The 27,140-nt window shown below is 40.5% G+C and overlaps 1 protein-coding gene across 7 annotated transcripts in view; it reads right to left on the bottom strand.

Moving 5' to 3' along the window:
• The window catches only part of KIAA0825 (KIAA0825 ortholog), a 446,494-nt gene that overhangs the window by 246,950 nt on the left and 172,404 nt on the right, over positions 1-27,140 (bottom strand). For all 7 annotated transcript variants that reach the window (XM_062212408.1, XM_062212401.1, XM_062212406.1 and 4 more), the window contains 2 exons: positions 13,596-13,735; positions 3,823-3,984 (listed from right to left, as the gene is read on the bottom strand). In XM_062212408.1, the coding sequence (XP_062068392.1) occupies positions 3,823-3,984; positions 13,596-13,735 (302 nt within the window). The remainder of the gene's footprint in view (positions 1-3,822; positions 3,985-13,595; positions 13,736-27,140) is intronic.

Here is a 27,140-nt window from a genome sequence, read left to right as displayed (position 1 = left end):
ATCGGACCTGCCCCAAATGATGGAGTTAGAAATGTGCCGGGGGATTCCAATACAATCCCATCAAGGTGGCATGTACCAATGCCATCTCACTAGTCCAAGTGATCATCTTCAGTTCACAATTGATCACACTGATAGGTCTAAAAGTCAAAGGAATCATACAAACAAAACTAGTGTCTGCTAATACTAACTGATAGAATAAAAAAGGGAGAGAATGATCCAACATGGGAAGTGGGAGACACAGCAGACTCGTAGAATGGCAGATGTCCTAAGCAACACTCTGGCCTCAGAATCAGCCGTTAAGGCATTCGGATCTGGCTCAAGAGCCCATGAGAGTATTTTAGGCATGGAAAGCCAAGACACTCTGGAAAAAAAAAAAAAAAAAGAAGAAGACCTAAATGAAAGATTTCTGCGAGTGAGATCCCAGTGGAAAGAACGGGGCCATCAAAGAAGGAGGTACCTTTCTCTGAAGGAAGGAGAGAACTTCCACTTTGACCCTGTCGGAATAAGATCGAAGTCGGCAAACCCTAAAGGCTTCCATAGCCTTGGCAACTCATGACTAGAGTCTGGGGAGATTACTGACGCCATAAACAAGAGTGTCAAATTGTTAAATCAACAACAGGAGTCACTGTGTACTTTCGTCTCATGTGGGATCTGTCCTTAATGTGTTGTCCAATGTGAATTAATGTTATAACTAGTACTGAAACAGTATTTTTCACTTTGTGTTACTATGTGGGGTCAACTGTTGAAATCTTTACTTAATATATACTAAACTGATCTTCTGTATATAAAGAGAATTGTAAATGAATCTTGATGTGAATGGAAGGGGAGAGGAAGCAGGAAAGCAGAGGGTTGCGGGTGGGAGGGAAGTTGGGGGGGGGAAGCCATTGTAATCCATAAGCTGTACTTTGGACATTTATATTCATTAAATAAAAGTTTAAAAAAAATGTGCTGCAGTTGATCTGTGCAGATTAATTATGTTTACCGAAGCACAGATCTATGAGTGATAAAATGCAAATATTGGCGGGGTGATGATTACGTGTCTCAGCTGTACCTCTTTTAAATACATTATATTTTCCAGTTAAATAGAACTCTTAGGAAAGGTTTAATTTTGTCATGAATTAGTGCATTGCACTATCTTATTAGGGTTTTTTAAATTGTCATATCTTAATAATAGACTGGCAACACAAGAAAAGGAAAACTTTTCCAAAAGCTTCAATGGGAAACAAAGATCCAGTGCTTCCTGACCAGGCAGGTCCCCGGCTCCAGAGACTGTTCGAGGTACAAGGAATATTAATGTATAGGGAGGAAGAACCAAGCATCTTCGGCCTGTCTGAAGTCTGTCCCTTTCAGCCTCCGACACAACCCGGGCTCTGTGATATGGGCAGTACCTGTTTCCAGAGAGTGTCCTGACCTCACAGGTAGAGTGTGCTCCACACGCAGCACAAGAGAAGACAAAGTAGGAGCAAATCACGTTTCACTTTCTCTTGTCAGCACCTGAGGTCTGCGGATATTGTCAACGCCATTTTCAGTGCAGTTTGGGGCTGAGTGTCAAAAGAAGTGGTTCAAGGGCTTAATAACTACAGCATAAACAGTTGTTGGAGCATGAGGCCACTGATGCTCTGTAATCTTTTGAGAGAATTCAGCGCTTTCTTCCCCAGAAACAACTGAAAACAGCTGAGCGTGAAAGGCTTTCAAGGTTATTATCCTTTCCATTCCCTGAAGACCAAATCAGAAGCACAACAAGTTCTGATTCAGTCTCTCTCTCTCTTTTTTTTTTTTTTTTTAACCTAGAAATGTGGTCCCTCCTTTGGGTAAACAGGGAGCAGTGAGGGACTGGATGGAAACAAGGCGATAAAACTTTAAAAGGAAATAATTATTACAGAATCATTAAGTGATAGATTCAGATTTTTGAAATTATTACATAAACTTATCTATTGTTATTTTGCAGGGATAATGAACAAGAGAAGATGAAACATAATGACTTTAAAATCGCTAAAAATGGTTTTCGTGTAATATCTCGAAGAAAGTCAAAAAGTCCAGGAGGAATGAAACCATGATCATGAGTCAGTCCGATCTTTTACAAGGAGCTCGGGAAATATTTTACGAAAATGCTGATAACAGAGCAGTGGAGAAGAAAGCCTGTAGGTTGAAAGCCAAATACAACTGATACAAATGACTAACTGGAATAACAGGATAATAATCATTATTATGTAAATTCCTATCCTGTGTTTTCCCAAGATGTTAAGTATGGAGATTTAAAGGCAAGATACAAAGGATGAAACAAGGTGAGAATCTTTACACTGGCCTGAATGTGGGAAAACCCATTAATACCTCATATTGATAAAAAAAAGAACTGTAATTTTTATTTATTTCAGAGATGGGGTGGGGGGAGAGATCTTCATCTGCTACTTCCACTTCCCAGATACCCACAACAGCTAGGGCTGGGACAGGCTGAAGCCAGAAACTCAGTGCAGGTCTTCTATGTAGGTGGAAGGAACAGAACTCCTTGAGCCATTTCCCGCTGCCTCTCCAAGTGCACATTAACAGGAAGCTAGAATCAGTAGGGGAGTCAGGACCTGAACCTAGGCACTCTAATATGGGATGGGGTGTCTAAACTGGCATCCTAACCAACCGAAGGTGGAACAATGCACCAGATGAGAAAACATTATAGGCCGGCGCCGCGGCTCACTAGGCTAATCCTCCGCCTAGCGGCGCCGGCACACCAGGTTCTAGTCCCGGTCAGGGCACCGATCCTGTCCCGGTTGCCCCTCTTCCAGGCCAGCTCTCTGCTGTGGCCAGGGAGTGCAGTGGAGGATGGCCCAAGTCCTTGGGCCCTGCACCCCATGGGAGACCAGGAGAAGCACCTGGTTCCTGCCATCGGATCAGCGCGGTGCGCCAGCCCCAGCGTGCTACCGCGGCGGCCATTGGAGGGTGAACCAATGGCAAAAGGAAGACCTTTCTCTGTCTCTCTCTCACTGTCCACTCTGTCTGTCAAAACAAACAAACAAACAAAAGAAAACATTATTCCCACAGAACTCACAGGATATGCTTGCCTTATAGAGAGAAGCACCATGGTCATAACAATAAATGCCTTAGTGGCTGGCACCGTGGCTTAACAGGCTAATCCTCCACCTTGCGGCGCCGGCACACCGGGTTCTAGTCCCGGTTGGGGCGCCGGATTCTATCCCGGTTGCCCCTCTCTGCTATGGCCCAGGAAGGCAGTGGAGGATGGCCCAAGTCCTTGGGCCCTGCACCTGCATGGGAGACCAGGAGAAGCACCTGCTCCTGGCTTTGGATCAGCACGATGCGCCGGCCGCAGCGGCCATTGGAGGGTGAACCAACGGCAAAAAGGAAGACCTTTCTCTCTGTCTCTCTCTCTCTCTCTCACTATCCACTCTGCCTGTCCAAAAAAAAAAAAAATACAATAAATGCCTTAAACAGTTGAAGAAAGTTGACCAATAGTATTGCCCATCAGTTTGTTGAAGAAACGCATAAAAATACTTTTCATGTATCACTAATATCTTATATGCTCAATAACAAAACATCCTGTGTAAATATTTTATTGTGGAATATTTGCTAACTAAAAAAGAGAAAATGTGCATTATGTGACTTTTCTCCTCAACCTCTCCCTCACCCTTTCCCAAAGTATATCCAATTGGACAGAACCTAATGGCTTATGGTTCCCAACAGGAGCCTTTATACTGAGAAAATGTAAGGTAAACTCACAAAGAACAGATTCAGCAAAACTGATACCAATAAAACTTCTATGACATTTTTAAAGGCATACTGCAGTATCTATAAAACACTTCCAATTTCTCATACCTGGAATATTATATAAAAAGTCCCATAATTGGTCTTCTTCCATGTAGCTCACAAAAACATTTCCAAATGTTTGTGGAGAAAAATTGCAATGGTATAGGACTTTAAATATGGCTTCCACCAAGCTGGATCCTTGCAGGTGATTTTCTGTGTCAGAAACTTGTTCTTGAAAGGAATAAAAATGATTTAGTAAGGCAAGTATCTGTGAATGTGATTAAATTCTTATCACTTACCCTAGCATCATGCTGTGATAACATATTTGATTAATATTTACATACGAAGAGAAATACCACATTCTTTCAGATCCGTGTCTCATCTCACCCAATATTGTTTCCAAGATACTCATGGATATTTATGCGGAGAAAAAAAAAACTGACAAGAGTCATGAAGGCGCCACTTCAAAGGGCGATGCTAGTTTCTCTGTATGTCAGAATTCCCTTTCCCTGAAAGAAAATATTTTTTTCTTGGGGGGGGGGATTCTTTTTCATTTAAAAAGTATACACATTCATTCTATAAATTGTAACAACAACAACAAAAAATCCAGACAACAAAGAAAACTAAACTTGTCCCGTGGGAAAATTCACTTTCGAAGTGTGCTCAGAATTATGTTGTTGATTCTACAAATATATTTATGACTGTTTCTCAAACCCATAGGCCATGTCATTTCAGAATGAAGAGGTGTATCAATTAATCTCTCAATAAACTTATTTAAGGAATTTGACAATTTTAATTGCCCTTTTCATCCCTCCTTTGGCTTGATTACTGCTTACTCAAAGATCATTAATTAGGAGTCTCTGTAGTATTGCATCTGTAGGTTAGATTGAAAGGTGGAATAGTGATTTCTATTTATTTGGATAACAAGCATGGGATTCTTATTATTGTTTAATAGGCAAAAATAATTCTTACATCTCATCTGTTATATTTTGAATATTTTCATGAAATGTAATCTAGAGTACTTTGGAATTGCTTTATTCCTACACATTTGAAGCTCATCACTTTATGTTTCCTCTTGATAATTTTATTTCTATGGTTTGATTTGTATGATCTAGAAGAGTTCACTGTTATCTGCAAATTAAGAAATAGTACCAGAGACTATGGAGAGAACATTTGTTGGTATTGCTTCCTAATATCCATTTTCTTTCCTTTTTCAAATAGTGTTCTTTAGCAAGCTATCCCTACCCCTGCCCATCTCTGCTGCTTGTCCCTCCCCCAACACATACACTTCCTTTATTTGGCTTGGGTGAAGCTGAGTCTATCAACTCTGGTGAACCTGTGACCAAACGCCTGGCCAATCAGACCCTGACACCTCCCACCGACAGTGATTAGTTTAGAGGTGGGCGGGTACTTTTGCTAGAATTCTTGGTAAAGCAGAGTTCTCTTTCTACTGTGGTTGATAGGCTGGTAGAGTGTATACCTGAAGTCACCTAGAGCCTTTTCGGGAAGAACTTGACAAAGAATGAATGAAACACTGTAGAAAACAGAAGTGAGAGAAGGAGAAGACTCCTGAGATGACCGTGTCAGAGAACCTGGGTCCTCCAATACCTTTATACGTGGGGTCCTCAAAAAGCCCATGGAAAATGTGTATTAAGAAAAAAAATCTGCAATGAACTTCAATTCTTATTGTTGCACCAAACTAAACTTACCTTTTAAATTTGTTTTTACCCAAACTGAAGTCCCTTTGAGTCTATGCTGGCTGACGTGAAAAATTCTCCTTTTTGTTTACACCAAGCTAACTTGGATTTCTGTCACTTGCAATCTAAAAGGTCCTGACTTTTTCATGAAGTATAAAATGTTAAACGGTGAAAGTTCCTAATCAAGGGATTCCTAATTTCCCCTCTTGTTCTCAGCTTCTAGAGGTCCTCTGTCTTCCCTTCCTTCTCATTCATCTTTTGAACAATTATCAGTTATCTTTCCTTCCCTCCCCTATGCTTTAACCTTCCCCTGTTCCCCTGTTTTGCAAACACAAAAATAAAAACAAACAAAAAAACTTACCCTGATCAAGTTTCCAGAATCATTTGTTAAATTATGTGCCAATACCCCAACATCTATTCCACCCAAAGGAATTTATTTGTTGTTCTTTGTGAACATGCTCTCCTACCTCCTTTTCTTTTTTCTTTTTTTTAAAGATTTATTTCATTTGAGAGGTAGAGTTACAGACAGTTGAGAGGAAGAGATAGACAGAAAGGTCTTCCTTCCGCTGGTTCACTCTCCAAATGGCCTCAATGGCCAGAGCTGCGCTGATCCGAAGCCAGGAGCCAGGCGCTTCTTCCTGGTCTCCCATGTGGGTGAAGGTGCCCAAGGACTTGGGCCATGTTTTACTGCTATCCCAGGCCATAGCAGAGAGTTGGACTGGAAGCGGAGCAACTGGGACTAGAACCGGTGCCCATATGGGATGCTGGCACCACAGACGGAGGATTAACCTACTGCGCCATGGCACTGGCCCCCCACTTCCTTTTCTATGTCATTTCATCATTCTAGAATATTCTCAGTGTTTCCATGATGTATCAGTTGGTCCACTGGTTGACTGCTATCTGTCAGTCATGTACCAGAGGCTGATAGACAAATTTACAATCTTCCTAGCAATGTAAGGGGAAGTAGAGTTGTCATGCATGCTGATTTGCCCAAGGCAGTCCTGGTTCACGTGCTTGGTTCTGGCATTAAGTACTAGTTGCATCCTCGTGTTCCAGTTTGGATGATAAGTTATTTGACCATCTTAAGCCTAAGTGCCTTCAGTAAGGCACTGTGGAGATACAGAGAATGATGTTTTTAAGTCTTTTCAGGGAATACAGAGAAGTCACAGAGATCATGTCTCAGCTAAGTCTTTGAGGAAGAGCAGGGGAAGACATTTAGCCCAGCAGTGAAGACTCTGGTTAGGAAGCCTGCCCAAGCTCCAGCTCCAGTTCCTGACTCCAGCTTCCTGCTAATGCAGACTCTAGGAGGGCAGTGGTGATGATTTCATTAATCAGGTTCCTAACTCCCAAGTGGAGCTCCCTGGTCCTGGCTTTGGCCCAGTCTACTCCCAGCCGTTGCTGGCATTTGGGGAGTAAACCAGTAGATGAGAACTCTCTATCTGTCTCTCTCGAACTCTCTGCCTCTCAAATAAAAAAAAAACAAAATAAGGAGTATAAGTGTATCAGCACAACACAGGTGATGTGAGAAGTGCTTTCCCGGGAGACGGAGGGCTGGTGATGATGAGAAGGCAGACAACTGCTAGGGGTTACAGTGGGACCAAAGGGAGGCTGCCAGGAGGGACACTGGAGATGACGCTACAAAATCTAAAACAGAGCAGGAATGAGGCAAGATCCAGTGAATCCCACCATGAAAATGCACAAGAGAAAGGGGGACAGTTATAAGCAAGCATTATTATACAAATAATAAGCATTATTACACAAAAAATAAGCATTATTACCATTGGTACTGACATACGAATGTGTCAGGACACTTTAATGAATTCTTTTTAAATTGTCTTTCTACTTATTTCCCTCTGCCCCAGATCAAAGTAGTCTATTTTATTTACTTGCATCAGGGGTTTCTGCTGTTTAGAATATTCAAATAGATCAAGGTTTGTTGCCCTCCTAGGTTTACAGACAAGAAGAAATGCTAAATCAATTAGTTATTAGCTTGAGCTACACAAAATAGCCACTTTTGTAGGTCAAAAGAGGTAACATACTGGCAGTACCACATCATTTGCAGTGGAATTACATGTGTCCTGTTGGGAGGACAGAGGCATGAATCTGGAGGGCTCAGAGGGAAGAGATGTTCTGGGACTGGGGACAGAAGTTTCTGGATCTGCAAAGAAGGGACCTGAATCCACTCACTGACAATGCTCCAGAGGCTTCCCTGGGAAGTTAGATTCCCTGACACAGGCACTTGGCCTCCGCAGAGCCACACCTGGTTGCTGCACTTGGAGGACTCATTAGGACAGGGATGAAAGGTGTCTTTTTAGTAGCCAGGGCGACCAGATAACTGATGGTCAATAAGGCCTCTCAGGCCCTTCTGTCTGTACCATCCTGGAAGTAAGAGTAGGCACCCCAAGAATCTCTTGGATTAAAAGTCCTACTGTCTAAACAGGATGGACTCAGAGTCCTCAAAAAGTTGATGAGAACATGATAAATGATTCTGAAGTTCTTGCACATCGGAATTTATTAATTGAGATTTATACAAGCTAGTAGGCATGCCATGCTTACTGTACACCAAATATCACACAGCTAATGGACCTCTCATTTCATCTTCAGAATACTTGGTGTGGTACTGAATGATCCTGGTTTCACAGATGAACAAAGTATAATTGAGAGAAATTATGTAATTCATCCCAGGATCACAAAGATGACAGGAATCTTCTTCTGTGGTTTGCTTTATGTTATAAACCCAAATTGCTTAAAACCTGCTGTGATGTTTTGTTGAAAAGGACCGCTGAATACAAAGTGCTCAGTCTGGTCCAGGGAATGGCATGGGGTAATGTATTACCTGAAAGCCACGTACATTAATTTCCTATGGCATTCGACCTCTTTACATTCATCATCTCACTAGGTCTCTAATATTCTGCTATGATAAGACTTTCTATGGAAGTGCATCTGGTCTGTAGGTATTCTCCAGTAGCACCTGGAATGGTGATACATGCTTAGCTAATGTTTTAATGCTGACACAAAGTTAAAAGCAGGAAGGAAGGGAGGAAGAAATAGGTCTCTTGAGTACTTTTTTGCTAGGGTTTGTTCCATCCAAAAATGGACTTTTTGGAATGGCACTTAATGATCTCCTAGTCATAATATTTGGCAATGTTTTACCCCTAAGCCTCATATACCCATCTTCCCCCTTTGAAATCTTCTCTCCTAAATTCCTGACACCCATACCTTCTTGGTTTCAGGGTGCTCCTTTGTCATATCTTTTCTGGTAGCTCTTCCTGCTTTATAATCTATAACTGGAGTTGGCCAATTTTTTTCCATAAAGGGCCAGACAGTCAACACTTCATGTCTTTTCTTCGTAAGTTGGACCCAGCCATTTTACTTAAGGCATGGTATGGTTTCTGTTTAATATCATTGTCACTGTTTTCTGTGTTGGACTCATATTTCCAAAGACCTGTAATTTTTCTAATTTTAAACTTAATTATAATTAAACTTTATAATTATAATAATTATATATATTTATTGGGTACAATTGATGCTTTGATATATGTTTACAATGTAGAATGATGAAATCAGGCTAATTAACAAATTTGTCCATCAAAGTTTCAGTTAGAGGAAATTAGCTTTACTTTTTTTTTGACCTATTGCACAGAATGGTGACTATAAATAATATAATTCATTATGTAATTCAAAATTGCTATAAGAGCAGATCACAAATGGGTTGGCTCTTCAGTGGGCACTGCTCCTTCAAAAAGGCCATGCTGAGAACAGACCATGAACCTGCACATAAGGTCTGGCCAAGCACACAAAGAAACTTCAAAAAGTTAATGGAAAAATAGAATTCAAAGATATATCTATTCTGGTATAAATATTTTTAGAAATCATGCTTAATTATTTCATAATATGCATTTTCCATTAACTTTTTGAAGTCCTTTCACATCCAAGGTAGCACATAACAACTAATGATGTAATTTCCATTTTTTCACAAGTTTCACCAGTTGCGTGGCAGAGCAATTACTTTGCCAAAGTTGTGAATGTTATACAGGAAATCTGTCCCACAGTTCCAGGGCTACATGGCTCACTTTGATCATTTTTCTCAAAGGAAACTAAGCAAGAGGAGATCAGCGGCTTTTCAATCATCACTGTTTGAAAACAAAATACTATGAAACCAATGTGTAAACTTTATGGATGAAAATATTATATTAAGCAAAATATTTTTAAAGGGGAAGAATGCAATACATTGGGGAATATGTGGGTGAGGAGAAAATAAAGTGAAGATTCAAAATTTATGCGTTATCTCAAAGTTAAGTGATGACACAAATTCCTCAGCATTATCAATAATAGGTGCTTAGAAAATGGTTATAGATACTTCAGATAAGACATGTCATAGGATTTTAAATCAACAATATCATTTGGAAAGTGGTAATGTACATCTTACTTCTTTTTACTTTATTTTGCATTTTGTTTGAAAGGCAGAGAGACAGAGAGAAGGACATTGAGAGATTTTTCAATCCACTGGTTTACTTCTTAAATGCTTGCCAACAGTCAGGACTGTGCCATGAGCCCTGAACCCAGTCTGAAACAACTACATGGGCGGCAGGACCCAGCTGCCTCCCAGGATGCACATTTCCAGGAAGCAGGCATTTCAACAGAGGACGAGGACATCTGGAGAGCATCTTACCCACTGCACTACAGGTCTGTCCCAATCTCACTTTTTCATGTTTAACCTGTATAAGCAAAGTAACCTAAAAATTCTTCAAAACTTCATGGAAAATGCATTTTATGGAAAACCTATGAATAAATTTCAAAAGTTTTCTGCACCAAAACAAATTCATCATAATTCTTTTCAAAAAGATGAACACCCCAAGTTGGCCACAGCTGGAGCACACAGCGCATTGATCACTGATGGTGTCTCTCACTGATGGTGTCTCAAGGATTAGGACCCTTATTCTATCACAGGGTTGGGCGGGAGCACTGAAGGCTTTCAGCAGAGAAGTGATTATGGTCAGATCTGTATTTGAAAAAGATCTTGCTTGCTGACTGCTGTGAATATCCTAATAAAATGCTTTATAAACATTCTTATGTAAAGTGTGCCTCTTTATAAGCTTACATATGTTGCAAAGACAAGCCACATCCTCAAATTCATTTGCTATCTATAGCAACAGATACTTTATTTAATATCCTGGCTACTAAAAGTATTGTTCAAAGACCACCAGCAGCAAGAGTAGCACCATCTGGCAGCTTGTTACAAATGCATGATCTCGGGCTCCACCCAAGTCCTGTGGAATCAGAATCTGCGGTTTTAATCAGAGCCACAGCTTTGGGGTTTACCCTTTCCTGACAAAAGGCCTTGTTTTACATAATCGTACCCCACCACTACCACCCTACCCTCCTGCAGACTCAATGGATTCTAGATGCTACTGTTTCTGGAACTGGAATAATCCCTCAGAGCCCCTTAACACTGCCAGACTAGCCCATCATCTTTCTTGCATAGTATCTTATTTGGAAAGGCCAAGGGCAAAAACAAACTAATAGGGTATTAATGTTTCTAATAAAAATAGTAAAATCTAGTGAACAATATCAACAAAAGATTGAACAGAGTCCGGTAATGCTGATGTCATTACTGGGTAAGCAGCCTAGGATATGACATCAATGTTAGGTGGGTTAAGAATACCAAGAGGGAGCTTATTTCTATTTTATGTCATCTCCCTCAAGACAGTCATAAAAAAGCACTTTGGTCATACTTGTAAAATAAGACAAAACACACACACTCTACATACAACAAAACACCACGCTTCTGCTCCAATGACTCATACTACCTAAGAGATCAAGAAAATATTAATGTAAGACAAGAGAATTTGAACTGAGTTTTTCATTTTAAGTCGACCATCACTTAGCAGTGGTAGCAGCCCTCTAGCTAGAATTCTCTAGATCTGTTTCTTGATTACTTAAAAAATTTTTTTAAAAAATCTGCAACACAGACTGACACTTGTAGACTTATGGAGGCCAAGAGGGACAAATGGGGTTTTTTTGTTGTTGTTTTTGAAGGCCTACCAGATCTTTTATGCAGTTCAATACACAGGTGACATCAGAATAAGACAAGTGAAGTTAGTTTGGGTGCCTTCCTCTCCCTCCCCAGAGTCCTGACCCAGTGGCTGCCAATGCCAGAAGGAGTTGGAATGGGGTGCTCAGTCATAGGGAAAGCTGCTACTGGTGTCTCAGCAGATCCTCTAAACTGGTTAAGCCACTATGGAAGTCTGTCTGGAGACTCCTCAGAAACCTGAACATAACCCTACCATACAACCCAGCCATCCCACTCCTTGGAATTTACGCAAAGGAAATTAATTTGGCAAATAAAAAAGCCATCTGCACATTAATGTTTATTGCAGCTCAATTCACAATAGCAAAGACCTGGAACCAACCCAAATGCCCATCAACAGTAGACTGGATAAAGAAATTATGGGACATGTACTCCATAGAATACTATACAGCAGTAAGAAACAACGAAACCCAGTCATTTGCAACAAGATGGAGCAATCTGGAAAACATCATGCTGAGTGAATTAAGCCAGTCCCAAAGAGAAAAATATCATTTGTTTTCCCTGATCGGTGACAACTGAGCGCCAAAGGGGAAACCTGTTAAGTGAAATGGACACTATAAGCAACAATGAACTGATCAGCTCCTGTCCTGACTTTAGATGTACAATGGAATCCAGGCCCTTCTTAGCCAGTGCACACCCTCCTCTTCCAAAGGTGACAGTGAGAGCCCTGGGCCTCCTGTCCTGTGATGATGTCTCTAATAAAACAATAGTCAATCAACCAAAAAAAAGAAAAAACGGTGTGGAGGGAATGAGACTTTGAGGACAAGGACAATAACTGGAATTGGGAGGGGGGAGGGTGATATGTGCAAGGGAAGAGTGGGGGAAAGGTCAGAAAAGTTGTCTGGAATCAAATCTGAATGGCGGAAGGACCTAGATTTGGTTCTGAAAGTGTTAGGGACCTAAAGGAAAAAGATCTTGATTCAGGAAATCTGCAGTGAAACTGGTGATTGGTGAGGTTCATCCAGCTTTGTATGTGGTGTAGAATAGCAGAAATGCATACGGGTATGTGAAAATGGTTAGAAGGCTTTTCATAGAAGGTGGAGGAGAGCAATGCGATATATTACATTAGCATAACACTGTTTACCTTTTTGTAATGTAGCATTCACAGGGAAAAATAGAAAGTTTAATTAAGAGAAATATGGTCTGCTATTAGTTCTCAATTTCCATTTATAATTTTCTCATTATTTCTCCATGCCCCAATGGATGTGGCTATAAGCCACAGTTTGCTTGTTTATAAGTTGCATAAACACTTTTCATGATACACTAAAATTTCTAGGGTTGCTCTAATGTAATTCTCTCTCTCTCTCTCTGATTCAGAATTGCTCTTTGGAAATGTAAGTGTTCCTACAATTTTTAAAATATATTTCTATATAATTGCAGTGGTGATAGAACAATGTCATACAAAGATACTGTTTACCAGGGGCAGGCATTTGTTACAGTTTAATATGGGATGTCCATATTCCATATTGGGGTGCATGGTCTCGAGGTCCACCTCCATTATTGATTCCAGCTCCCTGATAAGGTACACCCTGGGAGGTAGTAGGTGGTGGCTTAAGTCGTTGGGTCTGTGGATTAAGTTCTCAGTTGTCTTGCCTACCCCTAGCCATGGAGGGGAAGACCTGGATTGAGTTCCTAGCTCCCTCTTGGCTTAGCTCCAGAAATTGCAGGCATTTCTGCAATGAATCAGTGGATGGGAGTTCTTTATCTCAGCCTTTCAAATTATTTATATTTGTATATATATATCTAATATTTGCATTTATATAAAATATAAATGTATATTATATGAACTATGATATATATGTGTGAGTATATATATATATATATATATATATATATATATATTGTTTTCCCTTATTCAGAATCTTTGGAAAAAAATGATCACAAATAGGTTAGTAAAGCAGATCAATATTATGCCTGCTGCTAACTCTACTCACTACTGACACATGCAGTTGGTATACATCTTTCTACCAGTATTTGATTAGAAAAGAACATTTTCATTCACCTTGAGCAACACTGGGTTTTTTGAGGACATTCTTACAACCATCAATACTCACTCGAGCCCTTCAGCAGGATCCTCAATAAAAGACCATCGCAATGCAGTAGGGTTTCCAGAAGCAGGTTCCAATTACAGCCAGGCTGGGATAAGAGCAGTTTCAACTGACCCTCGGTTTTCAGGCCTCCAGCTGATGGAGTCCTTTCAAAATGCAAGATAAAGATGGAGTAATGAAGTTAATTTATCTATGAAATTAATAGCCTTAAAGTACAGATGTAATGCTAACTCCTTTAAATGTCAATTCCTCCCAGATTACTCTGAAAATGCTTTCATGCTTACTTACTTTAGGGTTGCTCAGGGAAGGAATTACATTTAATCTCAACTAGCTAAAAGCAAATTAACATTTGGGAGCCTGCCAAATTTAAAGCGGATACAAAATAACCATGCCTATATTTCATGGAACTGTGTCTGTTTTTGTTTCATGGAGAAAAGAGAAATTATTTTTGCATTTATTTTGAATGCATTCATTTGTTCCTTCACCAAATATATAATAAACCCCTACTATGTGCTATTAACTCCTTTCATCCTCATGGAAAGAAGTTCCAGTAGGTTTCGGCTACTTTGCAATTTGTTATGTACTCTGATTGCTGATAAAACTAAAGGAATTCAAAGCATCTGTCAAGGGTCAACTGTAATCTAATTATTTAACATGTAAAGCCTTAAACCAACATGCAATTATCAGAACTGCTGAAACAGTCACAATGCTACCTACTTGGGTAATCATTTCATCAAAGAGAAATAATTCCAAAGCAAATAAGCAGCTACTTGCAATATTATAATCAGTGTTGAACAGAAAATCAAAATCAGGTCCCCCACATCACCACTTTCATTTACCAACAAATCAGCAGGAGACCAGTAGAAACTGAAAACCAGTAATATCATTCACTTTTTCTCTCAACATTTAGATTGGCCAAAAGGTCAAACCATAGGAATTCAGCTTACAACAGCAATAGGCAGGAAATGATCAAATCCAATGTGGCAGCAGCAATGTGGGAGTTGAGTGAGGTTGGTAAGGAAAGATGTGACACAGAGGTGTGAATGAGTGGTCACATGCGTTAGTGGGGAGGGGGACGGAGACTGGGGGATAGAGAAAGCAGAGCAAAGGGTATCACTAAGGCAGACAATTTGTAGCATCATCATTATTGTCATTGGTGGATGCCATTTACTGAGTGTGTGGACCATTGAGTTATCACTGCCACTGAGACCAGTGGATTTCAGAGCTTGGGCCCCAGCTCAGCATCAGCATCACCTAAGAACTTACTCAAATGCAAAGTCATGTCTCATTCCATCAGAAACTCTAGGACTAGGTGCCCACATTGGGGTGAGTGTGTGTGTGTAACTTATTTGAAAGGCAGACACACACACACACACACAGCTCTCACTGCTGGTTATTCTCCAACTGCCCCCAGTGTTCAGGGCCAGGCCAGGGCTGAAGCTGGGAGTCAGGAGCTCAATCCAGGTCTCCCATGAGGGTGACAGGCCAATTACTTGTGCCAATACTGCTTCTTCCTAAGGTCTGCAAAGTTGGAGCCAGGAATTTATCAAACATAGGTTTTCCCATATGAGACACTGACATCTTAAAAAGTAGGCCAGATACCTACTCCCTGTGTGTTTTTCACCACACCCTCCCCAGGAGATTCTGATGCATGCTAAGGCTTGGGAGTGACTACTATAGGCAGTGCTTTCTGGAGCACAGAAGAATAAGGAGAGAAACAGTTACCATAACCATCATCATCATTATCTTTCCTGCCCCTGTACTTTTGTATCCATGTAGGTCAGACTTGGCTGCCTTGGCAACGGATTGAATGTTTGTGGTCCCCTTCACCACAAATTCACATGGTGAAACCTTAACCCTTTCAGTACTAGTGATGGGTCCTTAGGGAGGTAATTGGGCCATGAAAGTGGTGTCTTCATAGACAAGATCTGTGTCCTTATAAAAAGAGGCCAGAGAGCTAGCTTACCCTCTTTCCATTATGAAGACACCAAAAGTTGGCTGTTGGCAACTTAGAAGAAAGCCCTCACCAGAACCAACTGTGTGTTAACCTCATCTTAGACTTCCAGCTTCCGGAACAGTGAGAAATAAATGCTTATTTACACCACCCAGTCTGAGGTATATTTGTCATAGCAGCCTGAACTAAATCACCCTTTATGCAATGAACATCCCGTAATACTTTACCTTTAATTTATAGCAAAAAAAATTCTACTTCCTCTATGAAGTATTCACTAAAATTTCCTCTAGACAGTGGTCTTTCTCATTCTGAAAGTATTTACAAAAAGCATACACTTATTAAAGTACATACTACACCAAAGTTTTTTATCTCTCCATCCAGATTTAAGCCTTGTAAAAACACTTGTTTTATACTCCCAAGGCTCCTACCAGTGAACTAAGCACATCTAAAGACTTTATAAATGCTAGATAATTATTTTGTCTGCTCTTAAATAGATAGGTAAATTCTTGAAAAAAAAAAAAAAAAAGATGTGGAATGGACATTTAGCCTAGAGGCTGAGGCACCCACATCCCATACCAGAGTGCCTAGGTTCAGTTCCCAGCTCCAGTTTCTGACTCCAGCTTCCCACCAATGCAGATCCTGGGAGGTAGTGGTCAAGTAACTGGGTTCCTGCCACCCACGTGGGACACCTGGATTGCATTCCTAGCTCCTGACCCCAGCCTAGGTCCTGTCCTAGCCATCATAGGCATCTGGGGTATGATCCAGGAGGCAGGGAGCTCTCTGTCACCTCCTCTCTCTTTCTCTCTGCTTCTCAAATAAAAAAAATTAAATTAAAAATTTATGAGGAGATTGTTTTGCCAAAACAATTGCTATAAGGAAAAGTGGGAGGATGTGAAGACATAAAAGTTTTCAAAGCATCTCTTTATGTTTGGCTTAGCATTTGGAACATCTCATAACTTTATGATGCACAAAATCTTTCAGCCTATGCTTAAATATGGACCATCTCACTTCCCATCCAAACTCAGATAATATATTGTGAGACAGAGTAAGTCCTTGTGCACATGGCAGGGCAGTTTTGGTTCAGGCAACTCCTGCCCTGGGTGGATGGTGAGGAAAGAAGAGAGGAGTTTCTTCCCTCTAGAGCTAGAGGAATCAACTCTACCAGTTCTGGGGCTTCTGGAAATGCTGAATTATCTACCTGGTCTAGTCTGGCCTTTGCAATGGTTCCAATATGGTGGCACAGGAAGGATCCATCAGTGAGCCTTATGGGCTCAAAACTGGAAGCAGATCCTTACCTTCTAATGGTCCTTACTTCCACCTTAAACACCAAGTGCTTACTTCTAGAAACTCTCTTTGGGGTTCAGTAAATGAAAAGCAGCTAGCAAGTGATAAGACGTGTGTTCAAAACACCCTGGCTTTTGAACCTTTCCTACTCATATATTATTATATATATATATTATATTATATATTATATATTATTATTAGGGATACATTTAACTGCAAGATCCAGGGGACTATCGAAAGGAAGGGGATCTTTAATAAGACAGGAGTAGAGTCCTAGGGGCGCCTTGCTCTCCCGTGGTGGGGACTTTGGCCCCAGAGAAGAGTTTGAGGCAGAGGAGTTTCCTGATCTACTTGCATTGTGGGGAACAGAGTGAAGGTGGTTAGTGTTTCTGTCAGCCCCTCAGTCAGGTAATAAAACAAAATAACTCAAATGTCATCCCATACCCCTGTATCTGGATACCTGGTTATAAATAAAATCTCTCGTGTACCAGATGGGAAGCTGTTTGTTGAAATGTACCTCAATTCTTGGATCTTTCAACTTACCACAGATTTTGAAATGTACAGTGGAGTGACTCACTATGAGGAAAAATAAAATAGTACAAACATTCCTCAATCCCCGAGCTTTGTGGGAGAAATGCACGGAGGAACCTGTGTTGAGCATATGGGGTAGCATATGTTCCCTCAGCCTCTGAGCTGGTGGAGCTGCGAAAGTGAGATTAGTCTCACAAAAAATGACAGAAAGGGAAATTTTATATATATACATGCATGTATGTACCAAATATGTACATGTTGAATTCTACTACGATACAAAGAGAAAATTCACAAATCCGGTAGAACTCACAAATCTTGTATTGGGAGTCAGGATGAATTTGTGGCAAGGTTGTATCATCAGATTTATACTCTAATAAGTGCTGTGTTTCTAGGGCATGGATTGTCCTAAAATTTTTTTTCAAATCCAGGGCAGGCATTTGGTACAGTGGTTTAGACACTGCTTGGGACATCTGCAGCCCATACTGGAGTGCCTGGGTTTGAGTCACAGTTCCGCTCCCAATTCCAACTTCTTGCTAATGCCTTCCTGGAAGGCAGCAGGCAATGGCCCAAGTACTTGCGTCCCTGTCACTCACATGGGAGACCCGGATTGAGTTCCTAGCTACTGACTTTGGCCTGGTTCAGCCCTGGCTGTTGTAGGCAGATGGGAGATTGCCCTGCCTCTGTTTCTCTCTCTCTCTCTCTTTCTCACTTCTTTCAAATTAAATAAATAAAAACTTAAAAAAAAAGAATTTTTCAAATCCAAGTTAGTAATGGAGTGCAAACATTATTGGTTTATGAAATAACCAAATATTTTTATAGAACCATTGTGAAAAATCTTAGCTGTATTCATGTATATTCACTTTGTGAAAATTTGCCAAGTAGTTCACTTATGATTGTTGTAAATGTTTTGGTACGTGCCCATATTTCAGCAGAAAGTTAAATCTTAGGTGGACATGGCATATTATCCTGATTTACTGAGAAAGCCCAGTCAAAGACTGGGCAGCAGGCTCAGGCTGACATCTAAACAGCCTTACTGCTCAGGTCACATGGCCTGGGACTCATTGATCCTACACATATGTGTCACATAGGAGCTGTCACAGAGTATAACATTGGAATGGAATTTGAAATGCACAGCTTAGAGATGACACCCAGCAGTGTTGGGCCCCCATTTTCAAGATTTGATCTTTACTTTGAGCCAACAGCTACCGTAGAGTACTGTGTCCCCAACAGATAAACTCCATGGGTTTGGGAGCCAATGGATGAAAGGAGAAAGGGCAAAACTCCCGATAATCCACTTGGAAATTTGTAATTTCTGGCATCATGGCTCCCTAGAAGTTCTATGATAGGAGAGGTCTTGGTTCCCATGGTGCAGGAGGTGTGGACACCTCTATCAGAGGACAATTTAGGATTTCACTAATTCTAAAGTAACAGCATTTGTGTGGTTACTTTGGGCTCCCCAAGCCAGCAGTTTATCCAGCAAGGGAGACACTGTACTGATGAGAGTGAGCCCGAATCATGAGGAGCCAGAGTTATGCTGCATTAGGGGAGCAAAGAGGAGCCCACATAACTCAAGGGATTCACCAGGGCATCTTTTGATGCTTTTATGACTAGTAACGCCCACATGCAAGAGACTGCAGGAACCACACCCTGACAAGGGGATGATAACCAGGATTCCAGCCCTTGAGGATGAAGGTCTCAGCTACTCCACTGGGCCAGCAACATAAACCAGTAGATGGGATAGCTGACAGTGAGGAGAACCTGGAGTAGATGGTGCAAGAATGTAAACACATAGAGCCTAGGGAGATTACTGACGCCATAAACAAGAGTGTCAAATTGTTAAGTCAGCAACAGGAGTCACTGTGTACTTACATCCCATGTGGGATCTGTCCTTAATGTGTTGTCTAATGTGTAGTGATGCTATAACTAGTACTGAAACAGTATTTACTAATTATATACTGAATCGATCTTCTGTACATAAAGATAATAGGAAATGAAAAAAAAAACCTGGTGTTAAATTGGAAATGGCATAGAAAATTAATTAATTTTTAAAAAAATATTATGTAGGATCTCTGTCTTTAATGTGCTGTACACTGTTATTTAATGCTACAACTAGTACTCCAACAGTATTTTTTTCACTCTGTGTTGCTATATGGGGGCAAACTGTTGAAATCTTTACCTAATATATACTAAACTGATCTTCTGTATATAAAGAGAATTGAAAATGAATCTTGATGTGAATGGAAGGGCAGACGGAGCGGGAAAGGGGAGGGTTGCGGGTGGGAGGGAAGTTATGGGAGGGGGGAAGCCATTGTAACCCATAAGCTGTACTTTGGAAATTTATATTCATTAAATAAAAGTTTGATAAATGAAAAAAAAGAATGTAAACATGAACACCACTTGTAGATTCAGGAGTAGCTGTAGCAGGGAGAACTCTAGCTCTTACTAACTGTAATACAATCAAACTCAAAAAGAAACTGTGATAGCCATCACATCAAAGAATCAACGATAGGACTCAGAGAACTCAACATGTGGAATGAGTGGATCTCAAGGGTGTGAAAGGTAGACCATAGCACATAATGTCAGTGACCCCACACTTCTTGACCTTTCTTATCTCTCACACTGGCCTGACTTGCATCTGTTGGAGCCTGCATTTCTCTACCTTCCAGCAAGAAGGGCTGTACGTGCCAGGGACTGCACACTCCCAGAGCAGCCTCAAGCAATGCCTGATGGGAGTTTGTGTATAAATATCTCGGCACCCTTGCTCCATGGTGTGATTTCTCTGAAATGTACCTTTTACATTGGCTCACAGAATTTCCCCAGAAGGCTTAAGTGTCAGCCACTCCTTCGGTAGTTGACTTGATGACACAAATCTTTATTTGTTTTCTTCTTTCTTTGTCTCAGTTACCCACTCTCCCTTCTAATCTTTCCTTGATTTAGAACATAAACTACTTTCACTTGAATCCTTGTCTCAGGTCTGCTTCTTGGGGAAATCCACACTAAGACCTGCATGAAGGCACTTAGTATTCATCTCATGTGCCTTTTGCTTTAGGAATAGTAAGAACGGAGTCCAAACTCACTTAGTTATTGAGCATAGCCACTGGAGTTTGAACCAAGGTCTCTCTGACTTCAAAACTCAAGTTCATTCCATTACTCCTCCTTCAACCTGATTGATATTTAGTGGGAAAGTTCTATTTTCCAGTATGGAGGATGTTTGGTTCTATTCAAGCTCCTAACTGAGAATAACATGTATTTCTCTCTCTCTCTCTCTCTCTTTTTTTTTTTTTTTTTGACCTGAAATCAAATTTGTGGTCTCATAGGTGATTCCCTAATTAAAGCCGAGTCATTCAAGGTATCTAGGGACTGATTTCAACTAGATGGTTTCTGGCTTGGATTATGGGGCCAAATTTATACCAGAGACCTTAAGTTACATGACTCAGAGAACAAAGGCAAGGGCATAGCTAAAAAGAAGATGAGGGTAAAAGCCTTATTGTGGGAGCACAGAAACAGAAGGCCCCATATGATTGTTTGCCCTTGGTTTTCCATAACTCATCCTTCAAAACTTTTCTAGGAAAAGAAGTAAAGACAAATATTTAAAGAAATTTTCTCCTCTTTCATTAGGAAGATAATATTAAGACCTGAACAAAATTGAGTGGAAAAAGATCCAAAGACTTTTTATCATTTTAAGTGAATATATGTAAATTATGTCTAGTTACAGCACTGAAAGTGTTTGCATATATTTTTATCTGTATAATGGGTATAGTACATCTTCACGATATTTATAACTAAACGTGACTCAATAAGTAGAAATCAGACAGGGTTCATCTAACCATTTATAGGATTTGCCTTGATTTTTTTTAAATACCTTTGTCCACTAAGGTAGATTGATGTTCCCAAAGAGTCTCATTTTTTCAACGTTGGCTGTATCTACACTATCTGGTATACAACCTAGAGATTAGGCATCCAGCCTGAAAGGAAGGACTTGTGCTTATTTCCTGATTTTGGCAAATTAACGCTTTCATTTGGGATGATCTCATTGTCTAAAATTCACAAAGATTTTAGTACCCAAATTTCATGGCCCTCGACCCATACTTTAATATTATGCAAGATAACATAATCTCATTTCTAAAAAAGTGTAAGAATTTAATTTTAATTTTTGAAACAACATTAATCTTCACCATCACTTTGGATTCTTACTGAAGTGCTTATGTAATGCCTGAGTCATTGAGACACTGGATACCACTAAGTCACTTAGCCACCATTTTTGAAAAGCAGAAGTTATCTCTGGACTATTATCAGTCCTTGTCTACCAGATAATAACCTGTTACAGGGATTTCAAGAAAGATCTCCCCTAGCCTCACACTTCTGATAAGTGAGAAAGCAGTTCAATATTCCTTCTACTTTATCACACTTGCTGTAGGCCTTTTAACATGTTTAGATAATTGATAAAATCTGCCACTTTCTGTAACACACGCCTCTTCACTAACACGACAGTTATGAATGATTGTTAGGAAGTACTTATGTGATGAAGGCCATGGTGGCACTTATGCTCATTAATCCTCAAGACTCTCCCATGAGAGTATCTCACAAGTTAAGAGAAGATGCTTCAAGATAGAGGAAGTAGGCAGAGTAATGCATGCTGTTCTCGAGTAGATCAATAAGACCGGACTGTATATGTACCTCAACTTCCACACCAAAGTATAAACTGAAACTGAAGCCCACATACTTGTGAACTTCCCAAGATCACAAAACTGGACATGTAAACGAACTGCATCTGTCCAGTGTGAAATCCAATGTCGTTTTTCTATTTTCCTATTGCTGGCTCATTTTCAATATTCCTATTTACATGATAAGAATAATGAACCATAATAGAAAAGGAAAGATATAAACTTTGATATCTAAGAACAGACATTAGATGTCATAAGGTTGTCCCAGGTATTTGGGATGTAAACCAGCAGATGGGAAATTTCTGTCTCTCTGCTTTTGAAATAAAATAGTATAAATATACATATTTACTAATAATTACATATTATCTATAATAGAATCGTGTATATATTTATCATATACATTATATATTTATCATATATCTTATATATAGGTATCAGAAATACCTTGCTCAGCTGACATTTTCACTTCTTCTAATAACTGCATCATAGGTACTGACTTTCCCTCTAAAAATCTTTTCAAAGACCCAGCTGCTTGTACATCTACACTCTGCAGCAGCCACTAGGAGTGTTGGTGTTAAAAAGCTCTCATTGTGTCTTCCCCAGCTGCTGGCTCCAAGCCAATGCCTGGTGCCTTATCAAGGTGTCTGCTCTTTTCCTCAGACATGCCTACTTGCATCTCAGCAGCAGCTGAGACCAAAACTCTTTCTGTTCTCCTCCCAGCTGTTCTCTCCTGAGGACACTAGAAGTCATTTCCTGATTAAGTGTGTGGCTCTCATGTTTGACATCAAAAGTTTGCACCATTTAGTATGGCATTTGTCTGTTACAATACTACTGAACTCATTTGTTCATTCTCCACTCATTCATTAACTAATATTTATTGACTGGTTTCTATGTGCTAGACCATGGAGACATGATAGTAACCAAAAACCAGTCTTAAGGAATTAAATGGAAGATGCACATACAGTTTAAATGATCACACAAATGAAGAAAAAATTATAATTATGAAAACTCAACGAAGGAAAAGCAAAGGATGCTATTAGAAGATTAAGTAAAAAGAAGTGAATTTGTCTTTGGGGTTGATGATAGGCTTTCCTGCAGAAATCACATTTGAGCTGAGATGTGAAGGCATGTCGGTGAAGGAGGAAGACATTTAGGGAAAGGGGCAAAGATCCTGTAACAGGAAGGAACACAGCATGGCAAGGAAGCATAAAGAGGCTAATATGGGGGGCTGGTCCGGTGGCCTAATGGGCTAAGCCTCTGCCTGCAGCACCAGCATCCCATATGGGCACCGGTTCAAATCCCAGCTGCTCCTCTTCCAATCCAGCTCTCTGCTGATGGCCTGGGAAAGCCGTAGAAGATGGTCCAAGTTCTTGGGCCCCTCCCTGTACCTGCATAGGAGACCTGGAAGAAGCTCCTGGCTCCTGGCTTCCGATCGGCCCAGCTCTGTCTGTTGTGGCCATTTGGAGAATGAATCAGTGGATGGAAGATTCTTCTCTCTGTCTCTAACCCTATCTCTCAAATAAATAAATAAAAATAATTTTTTTTAAAAAGGCTAATATGGAAGAGTAGAGTTCATCAACATCAGAAGAGGTTGGAGTGTTAAGTAAGAGCCATAGGTGTACTGGTCTTACAGGTTATGCCCATTTTTGTGTGTATATATTTAAGGACAAAGGTAATTTTGTGGAAGGTTTTTAAAATAAAAAATTTGAGTTTTGAAAGTAGAGTAAAAAAGATTTGAGTTTGGTAAAATTCTGGCTGCAGTATGAATACTGGAGATATGAAGTTGATAGTAGTCATAGAGGGATGATGATGGTTTGGACTGAGGCAAAATGGTGCTATCAATAGTCAATGTTAGGAGTTAAAATTAATGGGACTTAGTAATGAATTGGCTGTGGAGCAGAGAAAAGAAGTGTCCAGGTTTCCTTCTAAGTCCATGGTTGCACAACTGGATGAACATACCATTAGCTGAGACAGAGAATAAGAGATCTGTTTGGAGGGGACTCTCCTGAGTTCAGTTTTGGTTATGTTGAGTTCAAGTTGTCTTTGTGACCACCACGTGGTCACCCATGCAGGGTGGGCACCCATGGATATAAGGGTCTGTACCTTAGGAGAGGTTAAAACTATACAGATACTAGTTGGAAAAGGGCGCTGAAGGAATGCAGGCAGCCATAGGAATAACAGCGTTACCTAAAAAACACACTAAAGACTTAGATTCAATATTTAATCAGTAGGTGAAAGTATATGAGTCTGCAAAGAGAAGTGGCTACAGGAAAGGAAGAGGGAAACTGGGAGAGTATCTCACAGGAGGAAGCCATGAGAGCATCTTCAGACGAAGGAAGCAGACAGCGACATCAGATACTGTTGTCCAGTAGACAACTCATATTGTAGGGGTATTCCACTTAAGGGACTTTGTCCCGCACCACTGCCTCTCTCTTCTCTCATCATTACCACCTAGCTCAATGCCTTATACAGAGAAAGCATTTGCTGAAAGAATGAATGAATGTATCTTGGTGAACTGGATGGAAGACACACATGCTCAGGATAAAATATCATAAAGACAAAGGTAACTTAGTGTATTTAGGGAGAAAGAAAACATGTAAATCCAAAACAGATTGCATTGAGTAAAAGTAGAATAGTAATGAAAACACAGTAGGCAGAAATATGTACAACTCAGAATGGATAGGCATGGGTCAAAACATTATGTTACCATCAAAAAAAAGGGGAAGGAGTAGTATAAAATGAATGGACTGTTTACTCACACTGAATATGCTGCTTTGGTGTGTAGTTGTGACCTACTTAGCTAAGGAATATCTGAAAAAACATTTGGAAATAGTTAAATAATGTTTGGAAAGGCTTTTTTTGTTTAAGAAGACTTATTTATTTTATTTGAAAGTTAAGAGTTACAGAGAGAGAGAAAAAAAGATCTACCATCTGCTGGTTCACTCTCCATATGACTACAATGGCCAGGACTGGGCTGGGCTGAAACCAGGAGCCAGGAGCTTCAACCAAATCTACCATATAGGTAGCAGGGGCCCAAGTACTTGGACCATCTTCTGCTGCTTTCCCAGGCTATTAGCAGGAGCTGGATTGGAAGTGGAACAGCTGGGACACAAACCCATACCCACATAAATGCCAGTGTCACAGGCAGTGGCTTAACCCTTTACAACACAATAGCGGCCCCTAGAAAATTTTTAAAAGCATCATAGAAGCAAATGTTTGGCCTGGAAGCCAACATGCCCACATCCCACATCAGAGTACCTGGGTTCGACTTCCAGCTCCAGTTCCTGATGCCAGCTTCCTGTCAATAAAGACCTGGGAGGCAGTGGTGATGGCTCAAGTAGCCAGATTCCTACCACCCATGTGGGAGACCTGGGTAGAGTTCTTGATTTCACTTTTGCCCCCTCCCAGTTTTAGCAGGCCTTTGGGGAGTGAACCAGATGGGACTTCTGTCCATCTATCTGTCTTATCTCTCACACTGTCTCTCAAATAAATATTTTTGCAAAGCATTAAATAAAATATACTATAGTTGATCAAGATCATATTCTTTCATGCACATTTGTATGTAAGCACAGTATGTTGTCATAGTATTAACCCTGAGATTTAATATATTTTCCACATTTCTGACCGAGAGGGAGAGGAAGAAGGAGAGGGAGAGGGGGAGGGGAAGGAGAGGGGGAGGGGGAGAGGAAGAGGGAGAGGGGGGAGGGGAAGGGGAAGGGGGAGAGGGAGAGGGAGGGGGAGAAAAAGAGGGAAAGTGACAGGAATGGGGAGAGGAAGAGGGAGGGGGAGAAAAAGAGGGAAAGGGACAGGAATGGGGAGAGGAAGAGGGAGGGGGAGGGGGAGGGGAAGGGGGAGGGGGAGGAGGAGAGGGAAAGTGAGAGATATAAAGATCATCCATCTACTGGTTCACTTCCCAAATGCCCACAATAGCTAGGGCTGGGCCAAGCCAAAACCAGGAATCTGGAACTTAGTCCAGGTTTCCTATATGAGTAGAAGGTTCAGGTGCTTGAGCCACCAGTTATTGTTTCCTAGGATGCTCATAAGTAAGATGGTAGAATTAGAAGCAGAGCCAGTACTTGAACCCTGGCACTCTGATATGGATATCAGCATCTCAAGTGGAGCCTTGACTGCTGCATCAAACGCTCTTCATTTCATGTCCTTCTCCTCATTTTTTCTTCTTGTTCACCTGTTTTTAATTAATTGCCTTTATTTATATTGCTAAAAGCTGACAAACCCCTTATGAAACCATGTATAGGGATAAATAAGTAAGCAAACAGATGAATCAGTAACTAATATCCTCCCTAGAGTCCCCTGTCCTCTCAGCTTTCCTCTTCCCAAACCCATACACCTAACTTATTTTTAGTTTGTCATCATCTAACCCATACATGTCCCTGAACAGTTTGCTTTAGTTGATGAGGTGAAAAATGGAGTTTTGAATAACTTCGGGGTAAAAACACACAAAGACACAGCTGACTTAGGTGAAGAAAACAGATGAAAAGCTGTTTTGTTTTTTTTTTTTTTTCAGGTCATGTGATGGTGGCCCAAGAATCCCTGTTGCCATGTCTGACAAACACAAATCAATAATTTGAGTTACTTTGAAATTACTGTTATAGCTTCCTTGGGTTCCTCTGAGAATACCACTGTTCTGAGCACATTGGATTATAAATTACATGGATCATGTCTTTCTAAACAGATCATATGGACCTGGAAATGATAGCATAAAGCATGCCACTGGGCTGGCGAGGGTTGGGGTGCTGGGAGAGAATCTGCATGGAGAATTTTTTAAGGCAAAGGAGAGAGCCAAAGGTTTTCTAGGAGATAGAACCACATAAATAAAGGTATGAAGCTGATAATAAGAAACAAATCAAAGTTAAAAAGATGGAATAACTTAGTTGTAAGCACACGTGAGGTAACTGACTGAACTGGAGAAGATAAAACTATTGGATGTCCCAGGAAAGAGGCAAAGAGAGAAAATGATGTCCAGACAGAAGCTGCTGTAGATTCCTGAGCAGCAGAGAGACATAATGAAAACAGGAATTTAAACATGTTGGATAGTAAAATGGATTAAGGTGGTTATAACGGGTAGGAAAGAAATGATGGTTCTGAGAGAACTTTGGA

Source organism: Lepus europaeus, chromosome 15 (assembly GCF_033115175.1).
Source record: "Lepus europaeus isolate LE1 chromosome 15, mLepTim1.pri, whole genome shotgun sequence".
NCBI lineage: Eukaryota > Metazoa > Chordata > Mammalia > Lagomorpha > Leporidae > Lepus > Lepus europaeus.
The sequence above is the reverse complement of the archived record's forward strand: the minus strand, read 5'-3'. Positions and strand labels throughout refer to the sequence as shown.